We start from the raw sequence: 27,855 nt of genomic DNA, 5'->3' as shown, positions 1-27,855 counted from the left end.
AACAGAGTGTTTCTGAAAAAGAAAATAAAATGACAGGCAACAACCTAGGAGAAGTTAGGGGTGGAGCAGGAGAGAGGTGCTGCTTTATTTTTTGAAGAATTAATGGTGGGAAGGGGGCTTAGGCAGGTCTGTTCTGGAGTTAGAGCAGAACCTGGCTTCCACTGTGTGAAGTGGCACCACTAAATAAAGAGACTGGGGAAAGCCAGAAAGAACAAGAATCTGTTTCTCAACAGATACTTGAGAATGGAGCAACTCCCACGGGAGGCCAAGCATGAAGGAGAAATGGCCCAGCCAGCATGGCTGCCTCATATCTTAATATAGCCCAGCTTCTTGGCAGAGCAAGGGAGTGAGGCCCGAGGAGGAGGAGAGCTGGGTTTGCTTTCCCAAAAACCTGTTTGCAATAGGAAAGAAATACTTCTGGCTCTGTTACAGCCAAGCACAGCATTCAGTGATCTGCCAGTGAAATCCAGCTGTTGGAGGTGCACTCCTCAGTGCTTCCAGCACATCCTGCCTGCCCCTTGTCTGCAGGAGGCCTGTACTCAGTGGGGCATAATTACCTAAATGTCTGGACAGGAGGAGACCCCATCCTGCTGTTCTACAGCACCTCTCCTCTTCCCCCTGACCTCTCTGCCCCAAGCCTTGGAAGCAAGCAGACATGGCAAATGTGATCTGTGAGCCTGCCCTGCACACCTGGCAAGGTGCTGTCACCATCATGGGTTTCTGCAGGCTCAGGCTGAGCTGCTTTGATATAAGATGTTGCTTTTTCCTATTCTGGACCAACTTTTCTCATACAAAACAAACAAACAAAAACTCTAAGCAAAATAAAAATGATTGACTACACTGCACAGTAAAAATCACTTCTAGACCTAATCCTGGGCATTGCTTCAGTAATACATTTTGGCAGGTAGACAGATGATAAATATTGAGCTCTTTGCTCACTCTTGCCGTCTCTTACATGGCAGCTGTCCCACAGTAATTTCTGATTCCCTACTCCTGTTCCCATATTTTTGAACTGTAGACCTTATTGACCCTTGTTTTTCCGTTTTCTCATTTTTGTTGGTGCCTCTTGGTTCTGTCCCAGCCTTTGTTCTGGGCACTCTGCCGGTGTTTCCCAGTAGCCTTTCAGCTCCTTCCTCCAGTTCCCCACCCTTCCTAGTGACTCCTTCCCTCACACATTCCCTTCTCTCATGCACACCCCGCTGTTCCATTCTTTATCCACATTTTCCGACTTTTTTCTCCTCCTACACACTTCTTGTTTAATGCTTCCCTCCACCTCTGTCTGCATGTCAACTATTATACATTAAGAAGTACTGAGAACTAATTTTTTTTTTTAAAAATGCATTATTTTTTAGGACTAGATTTGTAGGATCCTAGAAGTCTATTTCCTTTTTGGCGCAAAAGAATTTACAGACACTTCAAAATCCATTAAAACCTTTCCAGGTTCTCACCTTACTTGAAGCTACATGTTATATACATTACATATCTATGACATACATAGTGTTTAATAGCTACAGCATGACACGATTTTGTGTCTCAGCTGAGATCTCTGTGCTGTTGAGCCTAACCCAGGGGTGTGTATTTCCATGTCCTGCAGCTTGCTTTTCCTTTGAAGGGCTGTGCAGTGGCATGCAGAGGACACAGGTATTCTTCTGAAGAGCTTATGCCAGGAGAAACCTCCTTCTTTTCAGTTGTTCTCAGGACATATTTACACAGGTCTTACATGACATGTCACCCTTCAGCTTTCAGTCACAACCTGCTCTCTGACCGCCAATCTCCAGCTATTGCCAACGGTGGAATGGTGAACCTTGCAGAAAAACAAAGGTTATTTAAGGGAATCAGCTTTCACTGTGGCCATGTGGAAGTGGCAATTGACTCTGCAAACGCAGGCAACTTCCGTGTGTGTTCATAATTTGTTTACCACTAGTCAGGTGTTCTCAGTGTCCCTTTTTCCGTGTCTCTGGCAGGGCTGTGTTGAGCTGCAGTGATTCAGGGACCAGGCAGCTGGTTAATGCAGCTCATGTTGTCACCCTCACGGGGCTCGTTTGCCTACAGGCATGTCAGAAGGAACAAGTAAAATAAGGGCATATATAACTGTAGCTGGCAGCCTACTGAAAAGATGCTGAAACTCCCTTTAAATATGGATAGTGTAGGACATCAGGAGCTAAGTAGCTGAGGAATAAGATAAATTTTCCTGCACAGTGCTGTGTTTCTGTAGTTAAGCTGTGCCTGGTACTTGATCTAAATGAGTATGTGTATGTGGTGTGCAGTGTAGTCATCCCTGGTGTGCTATTTGTTCCTAACACGCTCTTGCACATTTCCAGTATCCGTCACAGTTCACATCACCTGCACTTCTACACAGCTTAAGCCTCGTGGGAGGGAGTAAAGAAGGCAAAGCCAGTCTCCTCACTGCAGATAATGGGACAGGGGTTACAGTGACTTTGTGCTCCCTACGTTCAGGAATTTGAAGGTTCAGGGTGTTTTTCCACAAGCCTTCAGGGAGGAGTAGAGAAGCCTGTAGTGTGATTGATGCTATGTTGGTGCATGTTCTGCTCTTTCACAGTGTGCCTGCACGAGCCTGAGCCTGTAGGGGCAGCTCCATACTGGAAAGGCCAAGAGCAAACCACGTGTCCCTTGTGTTGGAGCAATCTGGGCTTGGTTTAGCTGCTGGGGATCGCCCTGCAGAGCAGTGAGAGATGCAAGCTTGTTCTGTCTCTCCATTTTGGATTATGGCTGTTGGCTGAACATGTGTGTCCTTGAATTTGCTAATTGCATTTTTCTAGTTATTCTCTGGCAAGAGGCACTACAGGTTTTCTGAGCACTTTGCAGCAGTACACAGCAGACTGTGTTGTGAGGGAAATGTAGGACAGGCGCACACACACAAAAAGTCATGTAATCTCTTGTGATGATCCAATGTGATTATCTGCTGAGATATTCCAGGGAGCTGTACGGACAAGTTGTTCCAAGGCCAGATTTTCACTGAAGGGAGTAAAGAGCATCACCATTATTATGGAATTCGGACAGCGTTTTGCAGCTGTGCTCTGAGGGAGAGGAAATGTTGGAGAGTTTAAAGCCATTGACTGGCAGAGGAGCAATGCTAGTGTGCAACCTTGCTGCCACCCAGTACAACACAGTTCCCAGTTTGGATCAATTCCAGCTCAGACCCCAATTTACTAACCATGGTGGGAAGGACACGAGTTTTCTTTTAGAAGGTCAGCATTATTTAAGGTTATTGAATGTGAGTAAACCTGTTCCACCTTTATGAAGAAAACATTGCTGTGGAGTTTTTAGGAGCCACACAGTTATAATGAGTAATGAATATATGATACTTTGTGTAGTGTTTAGCTCAGACGGAGAGAGAGAAAATAATGCAAGTCTCTTCTTTCTGCCTGGGTGTTCAAATGAAGGAAAATCAAAGCTGTTATACCAGAGCTATATATCAGCTAACATATTTTAGGAACTGTGGAACGATCATAATTACAAAAAAGTCCTCCAGAGAGAAATTATGAGTCATAGTTTATGTTCTCTTTGGTGTTGCTATGGAAAAAGAGGTTAGTGCCAATGGTCATACAGCAATATTAATCTCTGATCTGAAAGAAAAATAAATAACAATCTCTAGCTTAACCCAAAGCAGATTTATTCTCAGTTACTGCAGCACACTCCATTAAAGGGGATAACCACGTAAGAAAAATTAAAGATGACATTGATTATCAGTTCTCAACATGCAATTAGGGAGAGCTCCTTATTTGAATTAGCGTGCGCTTCAGACTCCCACAAATGGCTTGGTGGAGTGAGAGAAAGGGAAAAAAGGCAGCTGGATCAAAAGGAAGGCAGGAAAGATCAGCCACCGCTGACAGCTGCAAGTATGCTGATTAAAATTTCTTTATTCATGCAGTTAGACTCAGCCCGGGGTGGATGTTGGTTCAGTGCAAATCCTGAACCAAAACCCTGGCAACGGGCAGTCTGCAGCGGTGGAAAGTGGCTCTCAGCCTTTTTCCATTTATTTGGGAAAGGCAGGGCCGTGAGTCAGGGAGCGGTGGATTCCTGGGTGCTGAGTCAGCACCTCCGGGGCTCTGCCAGTTGTTTCCTGCCCTTCTTTCGTTACCCTCTTTTCAAGGCAAAACCTTCACCAAGACCGTGCCCAAACAGCTGCGTGCTGGCTTTGCTTTGCTAAGGATGAACCTTTTTCTTTGCCCGCAGGAAGACTGCCTGACACCTTCCCCTTGACACCCAGAGTGGGTGTGTGTCCTAGGGGGTCCCAGTAAAACTTTGAGCCCTGCCTAGCTGACATTATTTTCAGGAGTTGCTCACTCCATCACAGGCAGCTCCCGACCCCACAGACCTTGCAGTCAGAACCTAGCTTGAAATTCTGCTCACAGTGCACCCTGCAAAGCAGGGCAGAGCCTTCCTTTCTGCCACACCGCTGCATCTGCCCTGCTGATGGCAGGAAAACTTTTTGTTTGGCTGATGAGCTAAGCAGATTGGATTGGGGAGACACATGGATCTCGTGTCCTGCGTCTGTGCACACAGCTTACCAATGAGCACAGGGGCTGTATGCGTGGCCCAAAACCATTGTATGGCATCTTTTGAGCCAGCTGAAGGCTTTGCACTGACTTTCAGGGCCGGACTGGCCCCTGGTGAAGAGTTTGACCTCGAACAAGTTGCCATTACTTCACTAATTCTTCTGAGCTTGCCTCTTTTTTAAGTGTGTGACTATCAGTCATCAGTTGTGCAGCTGTTTGGCATTGCAGCCTACAACAACAAAGGGTTTCCACTGCATCAGAGTAAAGGGCTATCCAGGTGTATTTTACCATCTCATCCTTTTCTTCTCCCCTTTCTTCTGTCTGTTGAAGAGACAGAATATGCTTCTGTCTGGCCTGTATGATGGCTTTCACTGCACACTCTTATTTGACGGTGAAATGGTCCAGAAAACCCATATCTGTGCCTTTTCACAGAGGAGCTGGCTCGTGGATTATCACGTGGGGGCCAACGGGGTGCTCTTTGCTCTTTCCCCTAAAAGGGGACAGAAATGTCAGCTGGTTTTGTGTCATTGAAAATGGAAGTATCAGCAGCTGCTGAGTGCTGCTAGTTTAAATATTTATACCATAAGGGCTTTATCACACCCTTTTTTCCTTGTGCAAAGCCGCCACTGATTCCGGTGGAGGTCAGGCTCTGAATCTGTGCAGCAGCTCACAGGTCGGGTCTTCCAAGGAATAATGATACGAGTGGAGCTCACTGTTACCGTGTCAGGAAGCGTAAACAAGCAGTTTTTAAAAAGAAGTAATTATCTAGGCAAACCTGTCAGCACAATCATGGAATACTCGTGCACATGCCTGACATCTGCCAGCCTGACAAGATCCAGGCACATACCTGAGATACTCGAAAGAATACAGTGCTGCTGGCCCCACAGTCTGTCTCCTCCCTCAAACTGCACGTTCTGCAGGCTGATGTTTTCAGTCAGGCCCTGAGAATGGAAGGCAAGGGGAAGAAACAGCTTGGGGGACATTTTGAGAGCCTGAGCTTGCTTCCTCTGGTTTATATGACAGCATGAAAGCAGACATTCAAGAGTTGAGTAAACATTTTTCTCTCCTGCAAAGCATGCTTTCTTTTGTTTGTTAAGATTACAGACTCACCTGTCCTTGTAAATGTGCAACTGTGATGGAGAAAACATTTCATTCTAGTCCTGCAACTGATGGCTGTGTGTGTGCTGTATTCTGAAGTGGGTATTTGAGTTAATTCTCCCAGATGCTCAGTATCTGCATTTCCAATGGTTTTACTGGACAGCACTGTAATGCTCTTAGAACACTGCGCGTGGGATTCATTTCAGCATCTCTAAAACTGGATAAAGCATGGCCAGGGGTATTGTTTGAATTAAAGCTTAGCAGCACAAACAAACCAGCATATCTGGAAGCAAAATGTAAACATGATGCTGGGGCTCCTGGTTAGCACTTGGTGGCTGTGTGAGGTTGACAGCTGCTGCATAAAGGTTAAACGTGCTTTCTTTAGTCTGTCAGTAAAATTAAGCCCGCTAAAGACTATGTGGCACTCTAGAAGACAAGAGTTTATCTGTGTGCATAAACAGAACATAGGCTTCAATATAAATATGCTTTCAGACTATTTAGTGTGTTAAGAGTATGCTGCAGTCCAATACAAAGATGCAGATTGAGCCAGGAGATTTTGGAAAGTGCCTGAGTACGTTTACATGGGCTAAAAGTCTGACAAGTGTCTAGAAAGAAAAGCACTGGTGTTTGCATTGCTAAACAACAGCATAGGATGAGAAAGAAAACGGTATAGATACAAGAGGAACATGAACTGAAGTAATAAATACTTGACCTTTAAATTTCACCTTTGCCACCTTCTCAGACTGCTTCTACCAAAGACCGACATGGCTGTGTTTTATATTATGCTTTTATTTGTCATATTCATAGTTAGTTACAAGTAAAAATTATTGAAATCCATTGTAGTTAATACAAAATAAAAATATAGCTGCACGAGTTATGCCATGATTTTTCTTAGAAACAGAACCTTCTATAATGATACCATGCACTTAAGAGCTTAACTCTTAATAGTACTCGCCTACACTAAGCTCCGACTAACTAACTTCCAGTGTGATTTACTGGTTACAGGCATTATCCCTGTGGGTAATACCTGTTAATTATTTCATAATGGTACTTCTGCTGTAGCTTTTATTTCCCCTGTAATTTGTAATTCTAAACACAAAAGGAAGCAACCTTTTAGTGCAATGTTAACTATCAGTAGAATTTTTTATGTATATAAAAAAATAAAAATAACCCACTGCATAAACAACCAAGGATGTAAGGGAACAGTTGTGGGTATTGTGCTTCCCTTTCCTCCCTTGCCCCTTACCTTTAAGTGACAGGAATGAACATTCATAGTGAACAAACTACCTTGTAGCCTTTCATTTTCAATCAATTTTGAAAAATTAGACTAGTAATTTTGAGAGCAGGTGGGTGACTTTGATCAAAGTTACTAGCAGAGAACCAAATCCTGTGGCTGTGCAGGCTCATACTTACATAAACTCATCCCTGCCATGAAGTTCAATCCATAACACATTGTTCCCTTTGGACAATGTCTGAAAGAGTACTTCACCTTTTTGAAGAAATTGTCCTTACATCCCTGTAATTACCTAACTCTCCTGTGTAGATATAGCTCTATATATGAAATAATCTGTAAAAAGATAAATTATGCTATTTTCAAAATACTCTGAGATACAAAGTGGTGCAGGTGCAAAGTTTGATAGTATATTACTATAAAGACTATGAATTAATTAGTGTTATCTGAGTATATATACTTTAAGCTGGGAGTATAGATTGAATACTGTGGGGGGTTATTTTTGCTTTTTTTACATTTCATAGCACTTCATATTTTCTTCGGGCTACCTTCATGTTCCTATCAAACACCTATTGCTTTCTTTTCAATTTCTGAACCCTGAAAGGTACAGTAACTGATCACACATTCATGCTTGTCATTAATGTATTTCCATAACTCTGTTAGATTGAAAAATACTTTTTTTTTTTTTCCCCCCCACCTAAACAGTGATTTCTTCTAAATGAATAGTGAGTGACTACTGGCAAAAATCTTTCCCCCAATGAAATGGATGGAACCGGTTTTCAGCTTTGCCCTCCAAATACTCTGCTCTTTTAGTCCCATGGTGCTGTGGAGCAAAGCCCCAAACAAACTATACATGTATGCACAGTTACTGAGGCTGTTAGTACTCGTGGAGCATGGCAAGGCAACTGAAATCAAATGTTCTCATTGGTATTCCTACATTTACATACAAAACTGCTCACAGTGCTGGCAAATACTGGGGGAAGAAAAGAGAACAGAAATGCTTGGGTCTTGACTACTCCACGCGTTCCCCGGACCTAACTCTAAGAAAGCCAGCAGATCAGCTTGCTTCTACCAGACATCCTCTCTTCCTGCTGGTCTCCGACACCAGTTGTTGGCAGCATCTCTAAGTTCATGAACACCAGTGACTCGGCCTAAAACTGAGCATGTTGCGGCTTAAGTCATTGACCTTGTCCACTCTGCATTCCAACACGAAGCAATAAATTATCACTGCAGAGAAAAGGATGGAAGAGTCGCTTCTCCTGCCTATGCAGCTGAAACCAGTTCCTCACCTGGGAAAACCTGTGTGTGTCTGGCAGGCGACGGGGGGCTTGGGCTGCTTACGCTGTTTGGTCCACCTGCAGGACGGCTGCTTGGGTGGTTTCTTCATCAGATTGTTCCATTTCCCCACCAACTGGGTTGTTTCTCTCGTCGAACAGTTTCTGGCTAGAAACTTCTAGGGGCACCCCGTACTCTTCATCATCTTCCACAATGGACAGCTCGATGTTGTTGTTCATCACAGCCTTCCCCTCCACTCTGGCCTCCTTCTCCAGGGAGTCGACGGCTGCTTTGGCCTCCTCGGCCAGGGAGGTGGTGGGTGTCATATCCGAGTGCATGTCGGCGAAGGACATTTCATCCTCGTTCTCAGCCTGCTCGTTGCTTGCGGTTTCTGATGGTCTGTCCTCAGCTTCTGTGGGGCTCTCTCCTTCACGGCCTTTCTTGGTGCTGAACGTGAGGGGAGACACTTTGAATCCGGAGCCCTTTGAAGAGGAGGATTTCTGGTGATGCACAGTAAGTGATTTCTTGATCTTTTCTCTCCGTTCAGGCGACACAATCTTTGTGCTGATTTTGTTCATCTTCTTCTCAATGTTTTGGCGGGAGAACGCTTTCTTGAGGCTGTCCACCTTCTTGAGGCTGGATCTTTTAAGTTTCTCAGCTCTTGATTCTTCTGTTTTCTCCTCTGCACTGTCATCCAAATCATCTCCCTCGTGAAACATTTCATCATCTGAACCCAGCTCCACTGTGTGCAGCGTTTCTTCCAGTGTTTTGTTCTCATCAACAGGCTCCTCTTTTCCTTCTGTAATGCTAGGAACGGGCTCTTTTGCAAAAACACTGGCAGGGATCTCATTTTCCTCCTGAAAGAATTGACAATACTTGAGTTTCATAGTTCACAGGACACAAATTTAATGAACAAAGCACAACCCTGAACAATTCTCCCCCCCACCATGATGCTGAGATGAATGCTGAACATTTACTGTTTTTTTCAATACACTTAACCAGTAACAAACCACTCAAAGCCCCCTGAACCACTGTCTGGTAAAGTTTAAGACTTATGAGCTGTCAGCTGTACTCTTTCAAAGTGACTTGGAACATATGCAGAATGGAAATCCTGTTCTTTTAATTTATATTAGATACCCTTTAATGAGAGTTTAGCTGTCAAGTTGTACACCTGTCCCTGGGGAGATGGGAGGGTATGGTGGGGAGGGAGGTTGTCCTGCAGACCCCTGTGCACATAACCCCACAGATCTCTCAGTTTCTTGAGCCAAAGACTGAGAATATCCCTGCAGAGGTGCTGGTTGCATCTGGGAAATATCTCAAATGGCAAATGTAGTTAGAACTTTTGCCATATTACTGGAAAATCTATGGTGCTGTTAAAAATGGACTGCTGATACAGAGAAACCATGAAGTTCATGATGTTTAGAGTGTATCCTATTTTATAGCTATTTACAGAAAAAAACCAAAAAAAACCCCAAACTAATAAATTTTGTTGGTAAATATTATAATGTGGATAGGACAGCTCCTTGAAATGTAAGGATACAAGTATGGTATGCAAAAATAAAAAGCCACTGTACCACAAGGAAAACAGAAGTTTCTAGCTAACAAGAAAAGTATTTCTTTTTAGAAACAAAACCAAGAAAAGACACAGAATCTAAAAACAAAACAGGCTGAGCAAGGGCAGAAGCTGCAGGTCATGACGAGGGATGTCTGTGCCCACCCAGTGCAGAAGCTCTAAACCCTGAGCAGCTCAGGCAGCACAATGAACACTCTGTTCTGTGGGGGTTTTGCAAGCATCTACCCATGCAAAGAAAATGAGGCTCCTTGCACGCTCCCTTCTCCTCTCAGTGCTTTGAGCCTTGGATTTGCATAGTCTCTATTCATTACCTTTTTTATCATTTTCAGAGTGCATGCAATTTCACTTCCTCACATGCATTGGAGGGATTTTCTTTTCCCTCCTCCCTCCACATTTATCTTTAGATACAAAAAAGCAGTAAGTGCAGAGTGAAATGGTTGTAATAGTCTCAGATCTGTCCCTAGTGGGCCTGAGCGTACAGTTAAGGGGAAAAAAGGCCACATACACTTCCAAGTTCATGCTCATTATTTCAGGACTGAGCATACAGTTGTGATCACTGCAGACAACAGTGTCTTGGGTTAAATTTGCTGTCAAGGCTGTTGAACATGGTTGTTGTTTAGTCTGGAGAAGAAGAGGCTCAGGGGTGACCTTACTGCTCTCTACAACTCCCTGAAAGGAGGCTGTGGCCAGGTGTGGGTCAAGCTCTTCTCCCAGGCAACCAGTGTTAGGAAAAGAGGACACTTAAACTGTGTGTCAGGGAGGGTTAGGCTGGACATTAGGAAGAATTTCTTCACAGAAAGAGTGATTAGACACTGGAATGTGCTGCCCAGGAAGGTGGTGGAGTCACTGTCCCTGGAGATGTGTAAGAGAAGACTGGACGTGACAGCTGGTACAGCATGGTCTGTTTGACAAGGTGGTGTTAGGTGACAGGCTGGACTCAATGATCTCATTTCCAACCTGTTTCTGTTATTCTGTGATTCTGTTAAAAACTAGGACTACTTTGTAGCCCTTCTGGAACTCAAGAATATGCAATGCAGATGGGCAGAATCATTTTATATCATATATATATACACACACACATATATGCACAGTGATTCAGGTATGCTGGTTAATGTCCCTCGTGGATATAAAAATGGCAGGAATCAAAGAAATGGATGCTGGTTTGACAGTTTGCACATGCTCCTTTCCTACAGCTCCTGCACACCTCTCTGGGCCACTGGCCTCAGTCACACACTGGCACACAGCTTTACAAACCCTCTGCCTGCAGTGGAACATCTAATGAAGGCCACACTCTTCTCCTGACACCTATTATGTTGATGAAACTATCAGCAACAGTGACCAAGATAACAAAACAAAGGAAACCTGAACCAGCTTTAAGTGAAACCAGCTGTTAACTGCTGTACAAATATTTATATTTTCTCTCCACTGCAGTTAATGAAATGTGGATTACATGAGTGGGTGCAGTGTTGAATTATTCCCCAGAGCACGAGAAATCATTATAAAACATAATTTTCATGTCTAGTACATTCTTTCCAAACCTAGGTAATCATGTGCAGTTTTAGACATCTGAACATTCAGGTATAAGTGCCTGAATGGTATAGAAAACTCTGATTTTAATGAGTAGAGAGGTTGGTTGTACTTTTAAAGTATTTTATCTAGGAAAGTGGTGTCATATGAGTTTAATCACAGCGCAGTCTGAGCCAGAGATGGGTCTGTAAGGTCCTTCTCAAGGTCAGTTTAGCTCTGTCTACAGTATTCATGCTAAACTGAAGTACTGCATGCAGTCTCTAGAAGAATATGGACACAAATTTGGTTATCATTTTTATCCAATTTCAGAGTAGAAGAGAGACTGTCAAACTACCCTTGTTTACAAAGTGAAAAAAAAAAAGCAAACAAAAATATACCACATAATAATGAGCTAATGACTCAACTAAAAGCAGATCCTAGGTGGTCTCTGGCTATCAGGCAGTACTGGAATTCAAGTGATCACCCCTCTGTCTAAGCTCCCTGCATGGCTCTGGAAAATATCAGCCTCTGGGCATCTATTTGTGTGCTTATAAAATGGGAATGACACGCTTTCCTATGTCATGCTTCCGAAAGACCTTAGGATTACAGGAACTATTAAAATGCAAATGAAAATAAATTAAGTAAAATGCTTTGAAAACACGAGGGTGGTATAGCAGGAACTCTCTGAGGTGGAACAGACATTTCTATTTCAAACATGGTTACTGATAACAAGTTGTAAGTGGGCTATTGATAACTGTTTGGTCTTACAAGTTTATGTGACAGCTATATGTTGTTTTGATACGTTTTTTAAGCAGTCTGCTATTTCATTTAGGAAGACTAGAACAATACAGTGAAAAATGCCAGCTGTTACAAACTGCATAACTGTTTTCCATGCCAAAAGAAGTAGAACTTTGATCTTTTCTTCTTGATCTAATCTAAAATTCTAAGAAAGCAATACATCTTTGTATTTTCCACATCTGAGTTCAAAAACAGCCCTTGCATTTTTTTTCTCAGATGGGCTTGACTGTAGGTAGCTAGCTCTTCTGAATTTTGTTTTTCCATGCAGGAGATGAATAGAATAGTGGAAGTTCTCTGCATAAAACAAGTCTTGCTAACACTAGTAATACTCGCATAGTTAAAATCAGTGCCTTCCTTGTGGCTTTGATCAGCAATCCTTGGAAACTTCCTGCAAATCATAATTTCATCCCTACCTTTTACGAAAAGGAATAAGATCTATAACAGTGCACTGCAAAGCTGGGTGGCCCGAGTGAGCAGGGAGTTAATTTACTCAAGAAGTGTTGATTCTCTGATGCTGCATGAGGTAAATCAATCTGCTCTGCTTTGGTTTGTTGTGTTTTGGGTTTTTTTTTGGTTACATTTGCTGTATGAGGCCATGACCTACAAGAAGGAGAGATGGCATTTCCCCAGTCCAGGTTCCTCTGCATGCTGCTGCTATATGTCCAGATGATCACTAGCCTAAAACTTGTTTTGCTACACAAAATAGGTCAAAACATGACAAATCCTCCTGAAAACAGCTCCAGGCTCCACCTACTTTCCTTTGGACAAATAGAGCTCTTCAGACTTGGATGTCAGGGTGGGGAGGGAGGGCAGGAGGAAGGTGCCACCTGCCCATTTGCACGTCCTGTCCCCCTGTCCTCCCACAGCACAGCCGGGCCAAGCCCCATGAGCCATGGGAGGTATTTCTGCCATTAATCAAGGTAAGAGTATTTGCCCTGCAAGGGAAATACAGCTTGTAAATCTTCTGGTTCCCTCACCTGCTCATTTTTGAGTTTGAAGTTGCTTCTGCGAGAGATTATTGCAGTGATCCGTACAAGAAGATTCAATAAAATGGCTAATTTGTTGTGCCCCCCTTTTGCTTCATTTTAGGCTGAAGGGTTTACCAACAGCAGGATCTGGAAAGGACTTGAATATTAGTGTGCTTGACCCCAAGCTGCAATTTTGACTTATCTGTCCTATTTCCATGACATTTAACCAGTAAACATGACATTTAATTGAAAAATTAAGCATGAGCCCTTTTTTATCTTCCATTTTGCTTTTGCAGCTAAAAAAGCAAACAAAACCCCCACCAAACCAGAACCAAAAAGCTGGTCATGTGGCGAGAACAAAATAGAGGGGAACAATGCCAAAGCTTAACAAGGATTTTTAAAACAGTCACTTCAGTGTTTTTCTGAATTGCTGTGTCATTTATAATAACATTTGCATCCTCAAATTCCTGGAATGGAGCTCCCCTAAAATATGCCACCAATTAAAGAAATATATGCAGACATTCTAAGGAGAGAAAACTAAGAGCATTTTAATGGAAAATATGTAAATAGGTGAACTTTTCTAAACACAGTTCATTCTCAGTGCATATGCAGAGGGAAAGCTGATGCTGGTGCATGGCAGCACAACTTCATAAAATGCAGAGCTGGAGCTCAGTCGTGTGTTTTGGCTCTGCTCAGTGCTCCCACCAAGTATTAGGGAGTTTAGGGTACATGGTAAATGCAGAACTGAATCGCAAATGTGAATTATTATTTTCATATTGAGCTGTCTCCCCAGGCTGGAGAAGCTGGTTCTAATGAGAAGCATGCTCTGTGAAGTTTGGCATTGTTTTTTTCAGTGGAAAAGAAGGATCCCCCAGCTGAAGAGGAGTCTCATACATCCAGATTCCCCTTTGTTTTCGCAGAAATCTGGCGTCAATATGGCTTCATTACTGTGACTTCTCCTTCCTGCAATTGTTTTTCCATGGATTCCTGTGCAAGGCAGGACAGAAACCCAGCCAGCCTGCTGTTTTCTCCCCTGTACAATTATCCTAGCAAGGCAGTGGCTGCACTGACTATCAGACTGTCCCTCCTCCAGCCTGAAAGGAGATCCTGCAGGGAGATTTCAGGGAGGTGGGCATGCAGGTACAGCCTGGGCACAGCCTGTATTGGCACAGCCTGGCCACCCCTGTGGCTGCTGTCAGTTCTCAGAGGAAATTCCCAGCTCCTCCCAGACTCCACGGGAGAAAGCCCTGGATGCTGCCCACCCCAGTCACCCTCTCCTGCCCCTGAGGAGCTCTGCTGACCACCCCAGCTTTCCAGGCAGCCACGCTGCCATTTAACTGCAGACCACTGCCAGGAACAGTTCCCAGCTCACAGCTGATTTTTTTGTTTTAAAAAAAGTAAATTTAACTGCAGTGTTTCTGTTATTAAGTCTTGTGTTCCTGATCTACATTGGCTTGGGATTGGGTAAATTCACCATCCTGCACTGTGGTGACATGTTTTCTGGTGAGAGATGGGGACAGGGCCCCTTAAATACCTGTAAAAGCTGTGGAGAAGAGACCTGCTGACCAGTGGCACCAGCCCAAAGACAGGCAGGGGATTTTCTTTATCTGTTGTACTGGGACATGGGCCTGTGTTTTGTTTGCCTTAGGTTTGTGAAGTGTTAAGGAAAGGTTCAGAGTTTTAAACAGGCCTTAACTTTACAACACTATTCAGTGTCAGGAACGAGCCAGCAGGACACTGCTTTACCCCTCAAACCCTTCTTGGTGCTTTGTGCTGTTCCCTTCACCCAGTCCCTGCAAACTGCTGCCAGTGGAAGATCCCCACCCGAGGAAATGTCAGCGGTCCTGCACACACAGAGCTCTGTTTGTCTTTCCTCTCTGCATTATGTCATCTTAAAATAGTAAATACTGAGTTCTCTGGAGAAAGACACTCCTTGCAACAGCAAGGCCATAACTCTCACACTCAGAGGTATGAGAAATGTTAGAAATTACTTCCCCCAGGCCCTGCTGATGCACCCACCACACAGGACGCGGTCTGAACCTGGAGGTGGGAGCCAGTCATTAGCTAACGGGGCCTGGGAGATGGCAGTGTTCTGACATACAGCAATGGATCCTAAATTACTTGCAGAACTGCAGAGAACATGTGTCATTTAATTTACCCAGTCTCTGGAATAATTTCCACATTCCTTCTGGGGTGGAAACATGCCGCAGCTCCTCCTCCTCTGGCCTGACAAGCCTGGACTGTAATTTGGGAGAACAATAAAGCAGGGAGGTGGGGGCTTCCTTTCTGGGGGAATTGCCTGTGCACTAACCAGGCCTGCCAGCTTTTTACAATCAAGCACCGCTCTCTTATTTTGGGATTGCTTAGAGAAACACCCCAACAACCCAAGGAGCAGAGTTAGTGGCCGGCAGAGGTAACGCCCAGCTGGCAGGTTCAGTATGAAGCCCTGGTGAAGTGCCCAAGCTGTGACTACCCCAGCCCAGCATTTGCTCTCCTGCCCTCCCTCACTGATTTGTAGAGGCCTGTCTTTATTTTTTTTTAAATATGTGAAAGTCACGTCCTGTGTTTAGTTAAAGCTCACGGCGTCTTCTACCCAGACCATTGCTTTAAAAGGGGAAAATATGCAAACTGCTGCTATCACTGGATGGACTCCCAGGAAGCTGAGTTTTTAAGCTGAATTTTTAGCTCATCCCTGAATGGGCCAGATCAGTCCTGCAGGGTGAAGCAGGGCACGAGGAGACAGGGAGATACAGCCCTGCCCCTCTCCTGCTTCCCAGGGCAGACACAGAGGCAGTTTTTAGGGGCATTTCTACCTCAAGTTTGCAAAACAGGCTCTTTCCTCAAGTTTGCTGAGAGTTTGGAAAAACGTTAAGGACCCTTCAGGTTTACTTAAACCCCAAAACACACGATAAAACCAAACTTTTCCCCATATACGCTTGGAGTTAGTAAAATATGGCTCTTTCCCTTCATTTGCAGAGAACGAAGGTGGCGGATTTCTCACACATGCTGAGAGTTAGTGAAACAAGGTCTCTTTTCTCATGTTTGCTAGGAGTTAGTAAACACCAATTTTCTCTCCAAGACTGCAAGAATTAAAGAGGGCTCTTTCCCAAAGTTTGCTAAAAGTTAACAAAAAAAAAAAAAATAAAGAAAAAAGAAATAAAGTGCTTTTCCCTCAGGTTTGGTAAAGTAAGAAAGAAAGACAGCTCTTTTCCTAGGTTTCCTAAGAGGGGAAAACATGCTTTCCCCAAGTCCACAAAGAGGAAAAGCGGGCGTTTCTCCTGAATTTGCTAAGAATAAAAGAGCGAAAGTCTAAGACTTAGCAAAAGACTACACTTTCCCCGAGTTTGCTAAGGCGAACAGGTTTCTGGTGCACATTTGCCGGGTTAGCACAAGGCCAGCTCTGGTTTCCGAGCTGGCCAAGAGTTAGCAGGCGGTGATGTGTGTGGCCGGGGGGGCGCTGGGCTGTTCCCCGCTCGGGAGCAGGGCTCTCACCTGGAAGATGAGCACCTTGAAGCGGTCCCTGCGGAGCAGCTGGGCGTGGTGCTGCTCCAGGCGCCGCACCTGGTGGCACTGCCTGTCCAGGCGCTCCCGCACGGCGCGGGTGTGAGCGCACACCTTCCGCGACTTCTCCAGCAGCTTCTCCACCGCCTCGCCCGTGGCGCCGTGGCTGCGGCACAGCTTCACCAGGTCCACCTGGATACCCCGCACCGCCCCTTCCAAGCCGCGCTGCCTCTGCTCCATCTGCCGCTGGTGGCCTTCCACCGCCTCCAGCATGGAGACCAGCTTCTCCAGCAGGGCCAGCACGGTCAGCGCGTTCACCTGCCCGCCGCCCGCCTCGGCTGCCGGCAGCGGGGGCACGGCGCTGCCCGCCGCCGCCTCCCCCATGGCTGTCCTGTCCCGGCCCGGCACCGCCGCCGCCGCCGCTATTAAGGGCAGCGCCTTCGCCCTCCCCCGGGGGAGGTTTGGGGCCGAGCCCGGCCCCGGCCCGCCCCGGGCAGCGGGCTGTGACCGCCCCGGAGCGCGGGGCCTCCCCCGGGCCGGCCGAGCTGCGCTCCCGGGCCGCCGCTCCTCCGAGCATCAGTAGATGGCAGGAGATACCGCGGAATGCAGCCCTGCCACTCGCCCGCCCGAGGGGACGCGGAAAACCTGCTACTGCTGGTGATGGTCTGGGAGAGAGATTGAGGGCTAGAGTGGAGTTCAGACCTGTCGTTTGTGTTTAAATTATTGCTCTAGTCAATATCACAATTATTACAATAATCGTATATCGACATGCTTTTAAAGAAGTAAATCACTACTGTAATAAACGCATCAATCATTACATTAATCATATATTAATGTGCTCTGGAAATATGCAAAAAAAATATGGTATCTTTATATTTATTCTTATATCAGCATCCTAATGATAATTTGTAATAATTGTCATAGTAATTAACAAACTTATAAAGCATTCACTCATGGTGAGTCAAATCTCCCATAATTCCTTCCACCCCGTGCAACACCAGACTGGGTTTTGGGGTTTTAAAAAATAACAATGTAAATATTTTTTTCTCCTCATAGTTGTTATTATTACAGGGCTTTGAGAAATAATTTAGGTGATGACCTATTCTATTCTATTCTATTCTATTCTATTCTATTCTATTCTATTCTATTCTATTCTATTCTATTCTATTCTATTCTATTCTATTCTATTCTATTCTATTCTATTCTATTCTATTCTATTCTATTCTATTCCATTCCATTCCATTCCATTCTTGTTAGTGAAAAATCCAAAACAAAAAAGTGAGGTGTTGCATGGGGTGCTTACTGGGTGGAGGGAGTGCCAGGAGCTTGGAGTCCCTGCTTGGGATGTGGAGATTAGCTGGGCACACTGGTTGTCCTGCCTGGATTTTTCAGGGTTTCTTCAGTAAGAAAGAATCATAAGGTTCAGCGTGGCTGTTTTGGGGGAATAGAGATAAACTGGGTGTGGTGGCAGAGGCACTGTCTTCCCAAGCACCAAAAGGAGCTATTTGGCATGAAGAAATACCAAGCTGTTTATTTAGAATAGTGCATAACTCTTTCCAGGATGGACCCAAAGCTGTTATCACCAGGGAAAATGTTGCAAAATTCCGTGGACTCGGGTGGCTCATCCTGTACTGATGTTCTCAAGCAGTCAGTATCTGTCTTCTCTCCTTTACATTTGCTTGGAAACAGGACTTCTTGCTGCAGCACAGATGTTTCCAATGTTTGGGTATATGGGATTCTAATATTTGTGTAGCTGACCTATAAAATTTTCTACTATTTGGCCAAACATACTTCATGACTTCCCTACATCCTGCAGATGTAACATCTATTTGGAGTCCAAATGACCATGATCCCTGCCCTTTCCTTTGTACACAGAAGAAAAAAAAAAACATTTTATCATGAAAAGGAATAGAAACTAATGACTGAAGAACTATACAAATGAGTTACCCATTTCAAACATCGTGTGCTTGAACCCCTGAATGTTCTGCAATGTTACCTTCTTTGGGCCTTGTTTTTTTTTTTTGTTTTGTTTTGTTTTTGTTTTTTTTTTGTTTGTTTGTTTGTTTTTTTCTCCTCAGGCTTCACCTTCTATTCTTCAAGTTGTGGGAGCTTGAAAAATGCATTTGTGAGTGAGTACACTTTGGAAAAAAAAATCACTGAGCCTGCCAGAGCTGTCCACAGGGGAAACTATGCTGAGACTGTAAAATATGCAGGCTGAGAGGGGAGTGGACATATTTTAAAGGCACAACCTAAACAAAACCCTTCTGTTTCCACGAGCTCTGCCTGGCAGCACTACCTGATACACCCTTCCCTAGGAAGGACGTGTTTGTGTCTCCAGAGGGCTGCCGGTGTCAGCCCCTCTCAGCACAGGATCCTGCCCATCTCGCTTCCTCCTCCCTCCCTTCATTTTGGCTGGGACCTGGAGCCGAGGCAAAGAGGAGGAGTTTTTGCAGAGAGCAGTAGCTTACCTTGCTCTGGCAGGGAGCAGCCTGTGTCCCTGCCCAGCCACGTATCTTTCCTGTGGCAAAATATCTTTTTAATTTTCCAAATTAATTTTTTTTCTTCAGTTTTGTTGGGCTGTGGCAAAGCCCTGGCCTGGCTGTGGTCCCAGCTGCTGGCCAAGCTGGCTTCCCAGCCCGTCTCTGGAGCCTGTCTCCTCCAGCCTTTTTGCATCAACCTTCTGCTGTACCTGGCACAGATGGATGATGGAGGGGAGAGCTGCCCTGTCTATGGAATCTAAAGAAATACTCTCCTGACTCCTGCTGTGAGCCTTCTGGAAAGGCTCTGCAAATTTTTGAGTGTTTAAAACTCCCAGCCCTGTGTGCATCCTATGAAAAAATTGTGACACCCCACAGGAACCAGCACAAAACACGAAGTTTGGTTTCCTGGTCAGTCTTCTGACCCAGCAAAGCTGAGCCAGGGACAGCAGCGCTGATGGAGCTACAAGGGCCATGGATGCCCGTGGCAGAGGATTCCTCAGGGTCCCCATGGCTTGGGAAGAGGTGCTGTGTTGTCCCTACACTCCCTGCCCAGAACTGCTGCTTGGGCCACCAGCCCTGAGGTAACGCTGTGGGGAAAGGAGTGGTGATGAGAACAGGAGAAAAGATGGCCCCAAACTGGTACCTGTGATGAGAACAGGAGAAAAGATGGCCCCAAACTGGTACCTGTGATGAGAACAGGAGAAAAGATGGCCCCAAACTGGTACCTGTGATGAGAACAGGAGAAAAGATGGCCCCAAACTGGTACCTGTGATGAGAACAGGAGAAAAGATGGCCCCAAACTGGTACCTGTCCCATTCTGCTGCTAAATTCCAGCTGTGGGTTCTAACACCAGCTGTCATCTCTGATTACCTGTCACTTTTGTAACAACACTGTCAGGCTGCTGGGCTGCCAGTGCTTGGAGGAATTGGAGAATTTTTATGCAGGTTTGGGGTTTTTAATTGTATTGATTAATTTGGCAGAGTAGTGGAGGAGGTTTTATGCCAAGTTTCAATACAGATTTTACTGGTGAGAAACTTTCTAGAGGAAAACATTTTACATTTATTTAGAAAGAAGAAGCATTAAAGAGATTAAATTTATCAGGGTCATCCAATGTAAGTCAAGAGTTCTTTTCATGTAAAATCAATATGTGTGAATTATACGGACAAAAATTGGAGGTTAACTCACTCATTACTCACGTGGTTCTTGGGATAATAAATGTTTGATGCTGGAGCATTACTGATAATTTATTAGGCGTGGAGTAATAGGTAAAGCAAAATGACAGGAAAGGATGGAGAAGGGAATAAATAGGGGAGGGAAGAATGGCAGGGACCATACAGGTCATCGTCATCCTATTGAATTTCATATCCAAGCTATCAGTGACTTTAAAGAGATGGTGTGAGGCCATCTAAGTGCTAAGGTGAAGGGCTGCCTGATGGCAAGAGCTGTGGAAGGTGTGGCAGGACACCCCAGCATGGGAGGGCTGGTGCCTTGAGGGGCTGATGTCTGCTATGCTTGGACAAGGGAGAAAAGGGGGTATGGATGGGACACGGGCTGGGAAGAAGTGATGCTGCATCTCATGCCCCAGAGCCAGCAGTGTCTGCACCCAGCAAGGGCTGAAGGCATGAAATCTGGTTGCCTGCTGCTGAAGGGCTTCTCTGAGGGCTGGGTCACAGTGCCATTCCCCTCCTGTCAGCCCGCTCCATCTGTCACAGTGACGCTTGTCATGCTGCAGGCACCTCTGCCGCTCAGCCAGGGCCGTTTGACACTGGTCAGAAGCTTCTGGGGAAACAGAGGCTGGACTGGCTGCTTCGTTAAGCGTGTGATGATTGAGTGAGGTTTATGTTATTAGGCAGTGAGGCTAACGATGCTGATGGGACTTATTCCAGTTGAAGGCATTTCTCCTCTCAGCACAGGTTGCTTCTTCCAGGGACACAGCCCAGAGAAATTAATCCATGAGCCCCTAACGCTGTCTTTTTGATGTTTTTTTAAAAGAAAGCAGTATGTCTGTAAAGAGTCAGCCTCACTGGAAGCACCCTGTTTGTTGTGCTCTGAAAGCATTAGAGAAGAAATGTGATGGGTTAGAGAAGCAGAGACTGATTTCCTGTGCTGTCCTTGGCACTGAGCAGCCAGTCTGGACCAGTACAACCCATCCAAGCCTGGATTGTGGACTGGCTCTCCTCTAGCAGTAGTTACTAGCCCTCACATTTTGGGAAGGTGTCAGTATCTCAGATGTGATGTAGTGTTTTGTGTAGAGGAGCTTGAGCTGGGGAGGGGAAACCTCTTACAGCTCCTCAGCTCCCGAGGTGAGGGATTCAGCCCAGGAGGCTGCACACAGCCTGGCAGGTCCACGGAATATTTAGCATGAGGGGAGCAAGGGGAAAACCCAGCACCCATGCACAAGGTGGATCGGGATCTGGGCAGCATGTGGGCTCTGGGGCTTCCCCTGGAAGAGAGGGAGGTTGGTGGAATGGGGGCTGTAGGAGGAGGATGCAGCAGCATCCTCAGCGCACTGGCAGCGTGATCCTTTGCGAAGCAGAGAGAGACTGTGGGTGGGGCAGTGGCTGGAAGAGGCTCCAGGAGGACACCACTCCTCCTGCAGCACCGTCCCTGGGGTGTGCAGGGGAGCAGGGCCCTCCCTGCCAGGGCTCTGTTTGTCCCAGGGCCACCCAGCCTGCTCCCCACAGGAGGGAACCCCAGTGCCTGGCTCCCAGCTGGCACCCCTGTGCTCACAAGAGTAGCTGCATTTGGAGAGCCCATCCATGAGAATGGGAAATGTGGAGAGTGGCTGCTAGGAGAAATTTTAATATTTGGGAAAAGAGAGAGAGAGATGTGGCTGTCTGACAGGAAATGTATCAGCGTAGAAGAACATGAAGCTGCAATTTTACTCTCTTGTGCAAATGGTATCCAGCAGAACTTAATATGCAATGAAGAAATCCACTTCCACTTTATCGGCCAGACTAAATCATGTTGTGCACAGGAGACTTCCTTTTGCTGTGTGCCAAATAGTAATGATTCTGTGCAGACTTGCAGACAAGGGAAAAAAAATAAGCCACATAAAAATACCATATGTGCCAGGCATTTTCTGTGTATTTCCTCAGACATTCGAGGAGCATAATAATAAACTATGCGCTTTTTTTCCCCCTTTTTTTTCCATTGAAAAGCAAATTAAGTTTTGTGAAGAGGGAAAAATAGTTTCCTTAGCTTCAGATAAAAGAGAATATTTCAGCTGCTCAGTTGGAGTTTTCTGCAGCTCGGACAAAAGCGAGGTCAGGACACCAGCAGTTACAAATTGAAGAGCATATGGCCGGTCAGCCCGGACCTGCCAGTGCATTGTATTCCTCTAGCAGATATGTGGGGCACGGAGCAGGAGGAGCAGCTCCATTCAAAAATGATACAGAGGTGATATTAAAAGGACGTGAAAAATGGCAGGATCTGCAGGTTGGGCCATGATTACCTACAGGGAACAAGCTCTGCCTTTGGAGCAGAGGACCAGCTTCATCCTCGACACCTGCTCCCGCAGCCAAGCCTTTGTGGTGGCCCTGAGGATCTGCAAGGTCACAGGGACCAGGCAGCTGGAGCTTCAGGGAGGGGGTTTTGTTGTTTCTGGTAAAAGTCCTTTCCAAATAGAGGCTGGACTTTTAGGAAGTGTGATTGATATGCTCACCAATGTTTTAACTTCCTTCAAAAGTGCTGTGTTCTTAGGAAGAAAATGCTGTTTGTTTTTCCCAGTTTCAAATCAGAAGCTATATATGGAAACAGAGCTACTTTTCCCTTTCACTTTTGGGTATTTCTGGAAAAAGAGGATGTAGTTTTCAGTGAAAGGCAGGGTAACCTGTCTGCTTTTTCTTTCCCTCTTCAATAAAAGAGAGTAAAAATTAGAAATCTTTTAGTAACTTGAAGCTGAATACACATGGATACTTTCTTCTAGGATACTTTTTATTACAAAATGTTCTCAATGATTTATTGTCTTCTGAACTTTCTCGAGGAACATTTAAGAAATCAACCCTCTTGGAAAATCCAAGAATGGGCTGCTCCTGTGAAGACTGACAGAGTGTTCTTGTGTTGTTGTGGAGATTACTTGAGGTGATGCCTCTTCATAACAGAGGGGAGATTTTTCTAGCAGTAAATAAGGGATTATGATGAGTATTGAACTTAAAAGGAATTGTGCCTTTGTCCAGAATTTTTATTGTTGCTACAAAGCTGAAAGAAGATATTTTTCTACTTTGTAATCAGGTTGTTTGGAATAAGATGATAATGAAATACCATTTAATGGAAGCAAGTAGGGCATTAATTATGTGAAAAGCAGGTGAATAGAGATCTGTTTTCTGCAGATAATTGAGGAGACTTGAGTCACTTTTGGCCTGCAGACACACCATCATTCATATCCTTTGAATCTTTCATTTGAGATGAGCTGTAATGGACTTGGAATCTAGAGAGTGTCTTTCCTTCATTGCTAAGGCATCTGTCATGTTGTGCCATGCGACTTCATGTTGTTCTGATGACATGGCAGAAGATAACAGTGCAATGCAAAGCCAAGCGTGATAAATAGGACATGGCACATCCAAAACAATACTTGCTTTTAGTAGATCAGTTATCCTTTAAAAGCTAGTATTTAGGTTTGTCCTTAGATAATTCAATAGCTCCCATCTCTGGTAGGAATGATGTCAACCTGAGTTACCGTTTGTGATGAGCAGCGCTGATGGGACATGATGGCATGAAAAGGATGAAAGAGCAGCAGGCTCCGGGTGCACATCCCAGAGCTCATTGCTGAGTACCTGGTCAGGGCTGGGTTCACGGGGCTGGGCATGACAACAGTGTGAGAAATAGTCAAACAGGATCTGTCACAGGCCAGCTGCCCACCACAGCACTTCAGGGTTTAATTTATCCTTTCACAGAGGTCACCAATAGCGTGCCCGTGTTAAGGCAGTGAAAGAAGAAAAGAAAAAGTAACTCCCCAAAAATATGGAAAATTGTGTGAGCTGCTTAAATGAGGAACTGAAATCAAATTATTAAAACCCAAAGTTGGATGTAAATCTTGCCCAGCAAGTTTGTCGTGCAAACTGCATCTGTGTGACCTGACGGGGCTCCAGGGAGAAGCCAGCTCAGCCCCCAGGAGAGACAGGGTCAGAGAGCCTCCAAAAGTGGGGTACATCCTGGACCTCCAGAGTTATTTCCTCTTCACAGAGGAATATTTTGAAAACTGTTTATTCTTATATGTGAAAATCAGAAATCTAGGCTGGAAGAGCCTGGGGTATTTGACAGTATTTTCTCTCGTTTTCCCTCTCTCTCACCTGCAGTCTCCCCTTGCTGGCTTTTATATGCCCTATGCATACTGCTGTCTGTTCCTGAGAGTAATTATTTTCAGTGATTCAATACACTTATTAACTTAGTTATAAAAAAATTGCATATTTTTCAGAGCCCCTGTTGAGGTTAGAAGAAGAAAAAGAAGGTTAAATCAGGTACTGAGCATCCATGGTGCACAGTATTAATAGCTTATTTATTACTTCACAGGCATTAAGCATTTTTATTCAGAAGTATTGAATAAGCAGAAAGTAATCTACATAGGACACGGCTAAAATGTCAGGCTGCAAATTAGTCTGTTTATGCAGCAAGCACTGAGGGTTTCAGGCTTGCTCTCGTGTGCTGTCGTGCTCTGGGTTACAGGTGGTGAACCCACGTTCAAATCAAAGCCATGAGCGGGCTGAACTTGGTTTTTAACCCCAGCACAGTTCACCAGGAGTTATTTACATGTGCTGGCTGCAGGACTGAACCCATGCTGCCGCTCAGGGTTTCAGATGAACGCTTGCTGGTGCCCTGCAGCAGCCTGTAACCCACCCCAGAGCCCTGAGCCTCCTCCTCTGCCATCCCAGACAATCTGCCATTGCCTGCACCGAGGGGCTGCCCTCACATGGCTGCACCATGCATACCCTGGTTTTATTTTAGCTCGTGGATCTTTAACTGCTAAAGCCCGACTCTGTCCGCAGGCCCCAGGCTGTCTTGCCATGCTTCCTGGGGATCTCTCAGACGATTCAGGGTTGCAGCCACATAAAGGTTACTCCTGCTCTGAGAAAAGATGGTGAAGGGCTTGAACTGGGTGTGCTCTGCTACTCTTGATCCTTTGCCAAAGTCCATTTTGTTTGGCAGTGTTGAATGTGTTTGAGTAAGCCTGCGGAAGAGCGTTCTGTTCTCTGGGTGACAGGGAAGCTGGTAGGGTGGCCAGTCTTCCAGGCTGTCTTCTTGCTGTGCATCAAATCAGCCCTGAGATCTCTGTTTGGGCTGCCAACGCAAAGATCAATTAGTCCCTGCCATGTGGGGTGCCCTGAAGAGCAGCCCAGTGCCCTACAAACCGTTCTGGACCTGCAGAGTAATTCCTGTTGGCCACCAAGGGGCTACCAAAGAGTAATGACCTTGTCGCTAGTATGGAACTGAGATGGATGTGAAGCCATGACCCAGATGTGTAAGACTCTGTCCCATAATTAGTCCTCCAAACCAAGCAGCTGCTGGGCCATTGCTTTTTTCAACTGGCTCTCACCCTGATCTCATATTCACGTGGTGCTGCTTGAATCATTTCGCTAAAAATTCTCACAAGTGACGCATAAATCCGTGGCAACTGTACCTGTCCCTGTCTGCACAATGCCAGCTGCAGGCAGGTCCCCAGGTCCCACAGCTTCCCCTGAGAGCAGAGATTCATCTCTCTGCTCTTCATCGCTCAGGAAGGGAGGACAGGGGGAGCTCAGGGATTTAGGGCACAGGAGGAGTACATGGGCATCTCAAACACCTGGGAGATTTCCTCAGTATAGGATTTTGATTTTTTGGTAGTGCAGACCTATCATAAAGGGACCACATCCCTCAAAAAAACACAACCCAACACAAACACCAAAGTGTTTTTCCCTCTGAATCTTCTGACAGCATTGCAGATTGCTGAAAGGGGGGTTGGGAAAATCAATCTTCATTTGGGAAGGGCTTTTTCTCCTAGCATGTTTTCTCCACAGAATCACCCTTTCCAGATTTTTCATTGCTTACCAGGAGCAGTAGCCAAAAATCCAATACTGAATGGGAGCAAGGAAGGCCATTGCAGGGGAAAGTTGTAATTGAAGAAATAGAGCAGCATGTTTTTGCTTTTGGTTTTTTTCTTTTCCTTAGATAAACTCCCTTTCATAAAACCTATAGGCCCCAAAAAGAAACATTTTTGTTTTCCATTGGCATTTTTCTTTAGTAAAGTTTGTCCTAAAAAGTACAGAAGAACAAAACAAGCCCGGTTCCTCACTGTGAAACATATTTGCCCAACTTCAGAGCTTCACTAATAACTCTGTTTCTTAGCACTAGACATCATAGCAACTATTCTGCAGTGTACAGTGCAGCAGTGGGTTGGTTTGTTTGTTTGTTCCTGAGTGATTTCCAGGCATCTGAGGATACCACACTGGGTTGAGGCAAGCAAGGTGCTTTTAACCTTCATGCACAGATAGAAAAAAGCTGGCTGCTCTAAATGAGCTACATGTAAATCCAAGGACTAATATGAATGGAAATCCTGGTTTCTTTAGCTGACTTGAGTTGAAAAATACCATTTAAGGGATTCAGAAAAATGTCTTGTCCTCTTGGACAACACCCAGCTGAATGGGAGGTGCAAGGGAAAAAAAAAAGGCAGGCTAAATGCTGCATTAAAACAAGCACTCTTTCCATCCTCTCTCTTCCTCTTTCATTTTAATGCTGATAAATATTTTCCCCCTGTTTATCATCACATCAGTCGATGGCTTTGTGTAGTGAGACAGCGCATAATTCAAGGAAGCAAGCAGAATTCTTTAAAGCTGTGTATTTTCCCAGATTCAACATTATTGTGCCAGACAGCAGGTCTGCACCTTCTGCTGCTCTAATGAGCTTTGAGAGGACCAGCCACACAGAACAGAGTGCCGCTCTCCACCTGAATCCTCTCTATGTCATTTGCCAGATCTGCATTTGTGAGAGTCCAGTGTCCATGAGAGCTCTCCATCTTGAGATGTAAGAGTGTGGGTGTTAATAAAAATGAAGTGGTTTAAAAATAAAAAAAGAGGAAAAAAACCCCGCTTCTGGCCAAGTTGCACTCAAGGTAGGTGCCACAGGGATGATGCAGGAGGTTTGCAGTGAGTTGTTGGATGATCTGAGAACTGCAGATCCAGATTAAAAAAAAAAAAAAAGAAATAAATCAAATTTTCTCCACTTTATACCTTCAGCAAATAATTTCACATCTTCTCCTGTTACTAAATACGGTAATATTTAAAGAATTAAGAGCTGATGGTAGGAGCATATAAAATGGAAGGTTGTGGGAGGTTAAAGAAGTCTTTTGAAGTCCAGCTTCCCAGATAATTTTTCCTCTCACAGAGCTTTGTCTGCCTTTCGAAGGACCCCGTTCAGGATGCGTTTGCCCACCGTTGTCTCGCGGGCTCACATCCTGCGGTGGGCCCTTCCCGCTGCCTCGCGGTGCTCCCGGGCCTGGTGCGCTGCCCCTGCTCCATCTCACCCCCTCTCCTGACGGGAGCCACTTCCCCTCCTCTCCTGCTGCTTCCAAAGGACAGCCAAAGTACTTCCAGGGCTGAAATCCCCATCTCCCCCTCAAACGGCTGATTTCCTTTGCCTTGCGACTCGTAATTAATTAGGAAAAGGTTAATTCTGCGCCTTCCAGTGCTTACTCTCCAATATTATTCAGACCATGGTTCTTTTCCCTTCCCCCCTCTTTCCTCTGTCTCTCCTGTAAGACTGGCGTTTTAGGATTAGTCCATTTCTGATCTTGACATTTTTGTCTCTTGCCTTGCACATCTCTATTTAACAACACATTACCGGTGTCACTTCATGTGAAATCCATGTAATTATTTTTTAGGTTTGAAAGGTTTTTGCTTTTAAAGGGCAAACAACACTTTGCAACAGTCTTTCC

At 45.1% G+C, this 27,855-nt stretch overlaps 1 protein-coding gene across 1 annotated transcript; it reads right to left on the bottom strand.

The window, feature by feature from the left end:
• Nucleotides 1–6,387: 6,387 nt before the first annotated feature.
• Nucleotides 6,388–16,903, bottom strand: CAVIN2 (caveolae associated protein 2). Its single transcript, XM_058839826.1, has 2 exons — nucleotides 16,462–16,903; nucleotides 6,388–8,981 (listed from the first exon to the last, which is right to left on the bottom strand). Exons 1-2 carry the CDS (start codon nucleotides 16,852–16,854, stop codon nucleotides 8,187–8,189), a joined length of 1,188 nt encoding a protein of 395 aa, XP_058695809.1. The 5' UTR covers nucleotides 16,855–16,903; the 3' UTR covers nucleotides 6,388–8,186.
• Between the last annotated feature and the right edge of the window lie 10,952 nt (nucleotides 16,904–27,855).

The sequence above is a fragment of the Poecile atricapillus genome, chromosome 5 (genome assembly GCF_030490865.1).
Source record: "Poecile atricapillus isolate bPoeAtr1 chromosome 5, bPoeAtr1.hap1, whole genome shotgun sequence".
Classification (NCBI taxonomy): domain Eukaryota; kingdom Metazoa; phylum Chordata; class Aves; order Passeriformes; family Paridae; genus Poecile; species Poecile atricapillus.
Note: the sequence above shows the minus strand (reverse complement) of the source record. Positions and strands in the feature narration are given on the sequence as shown.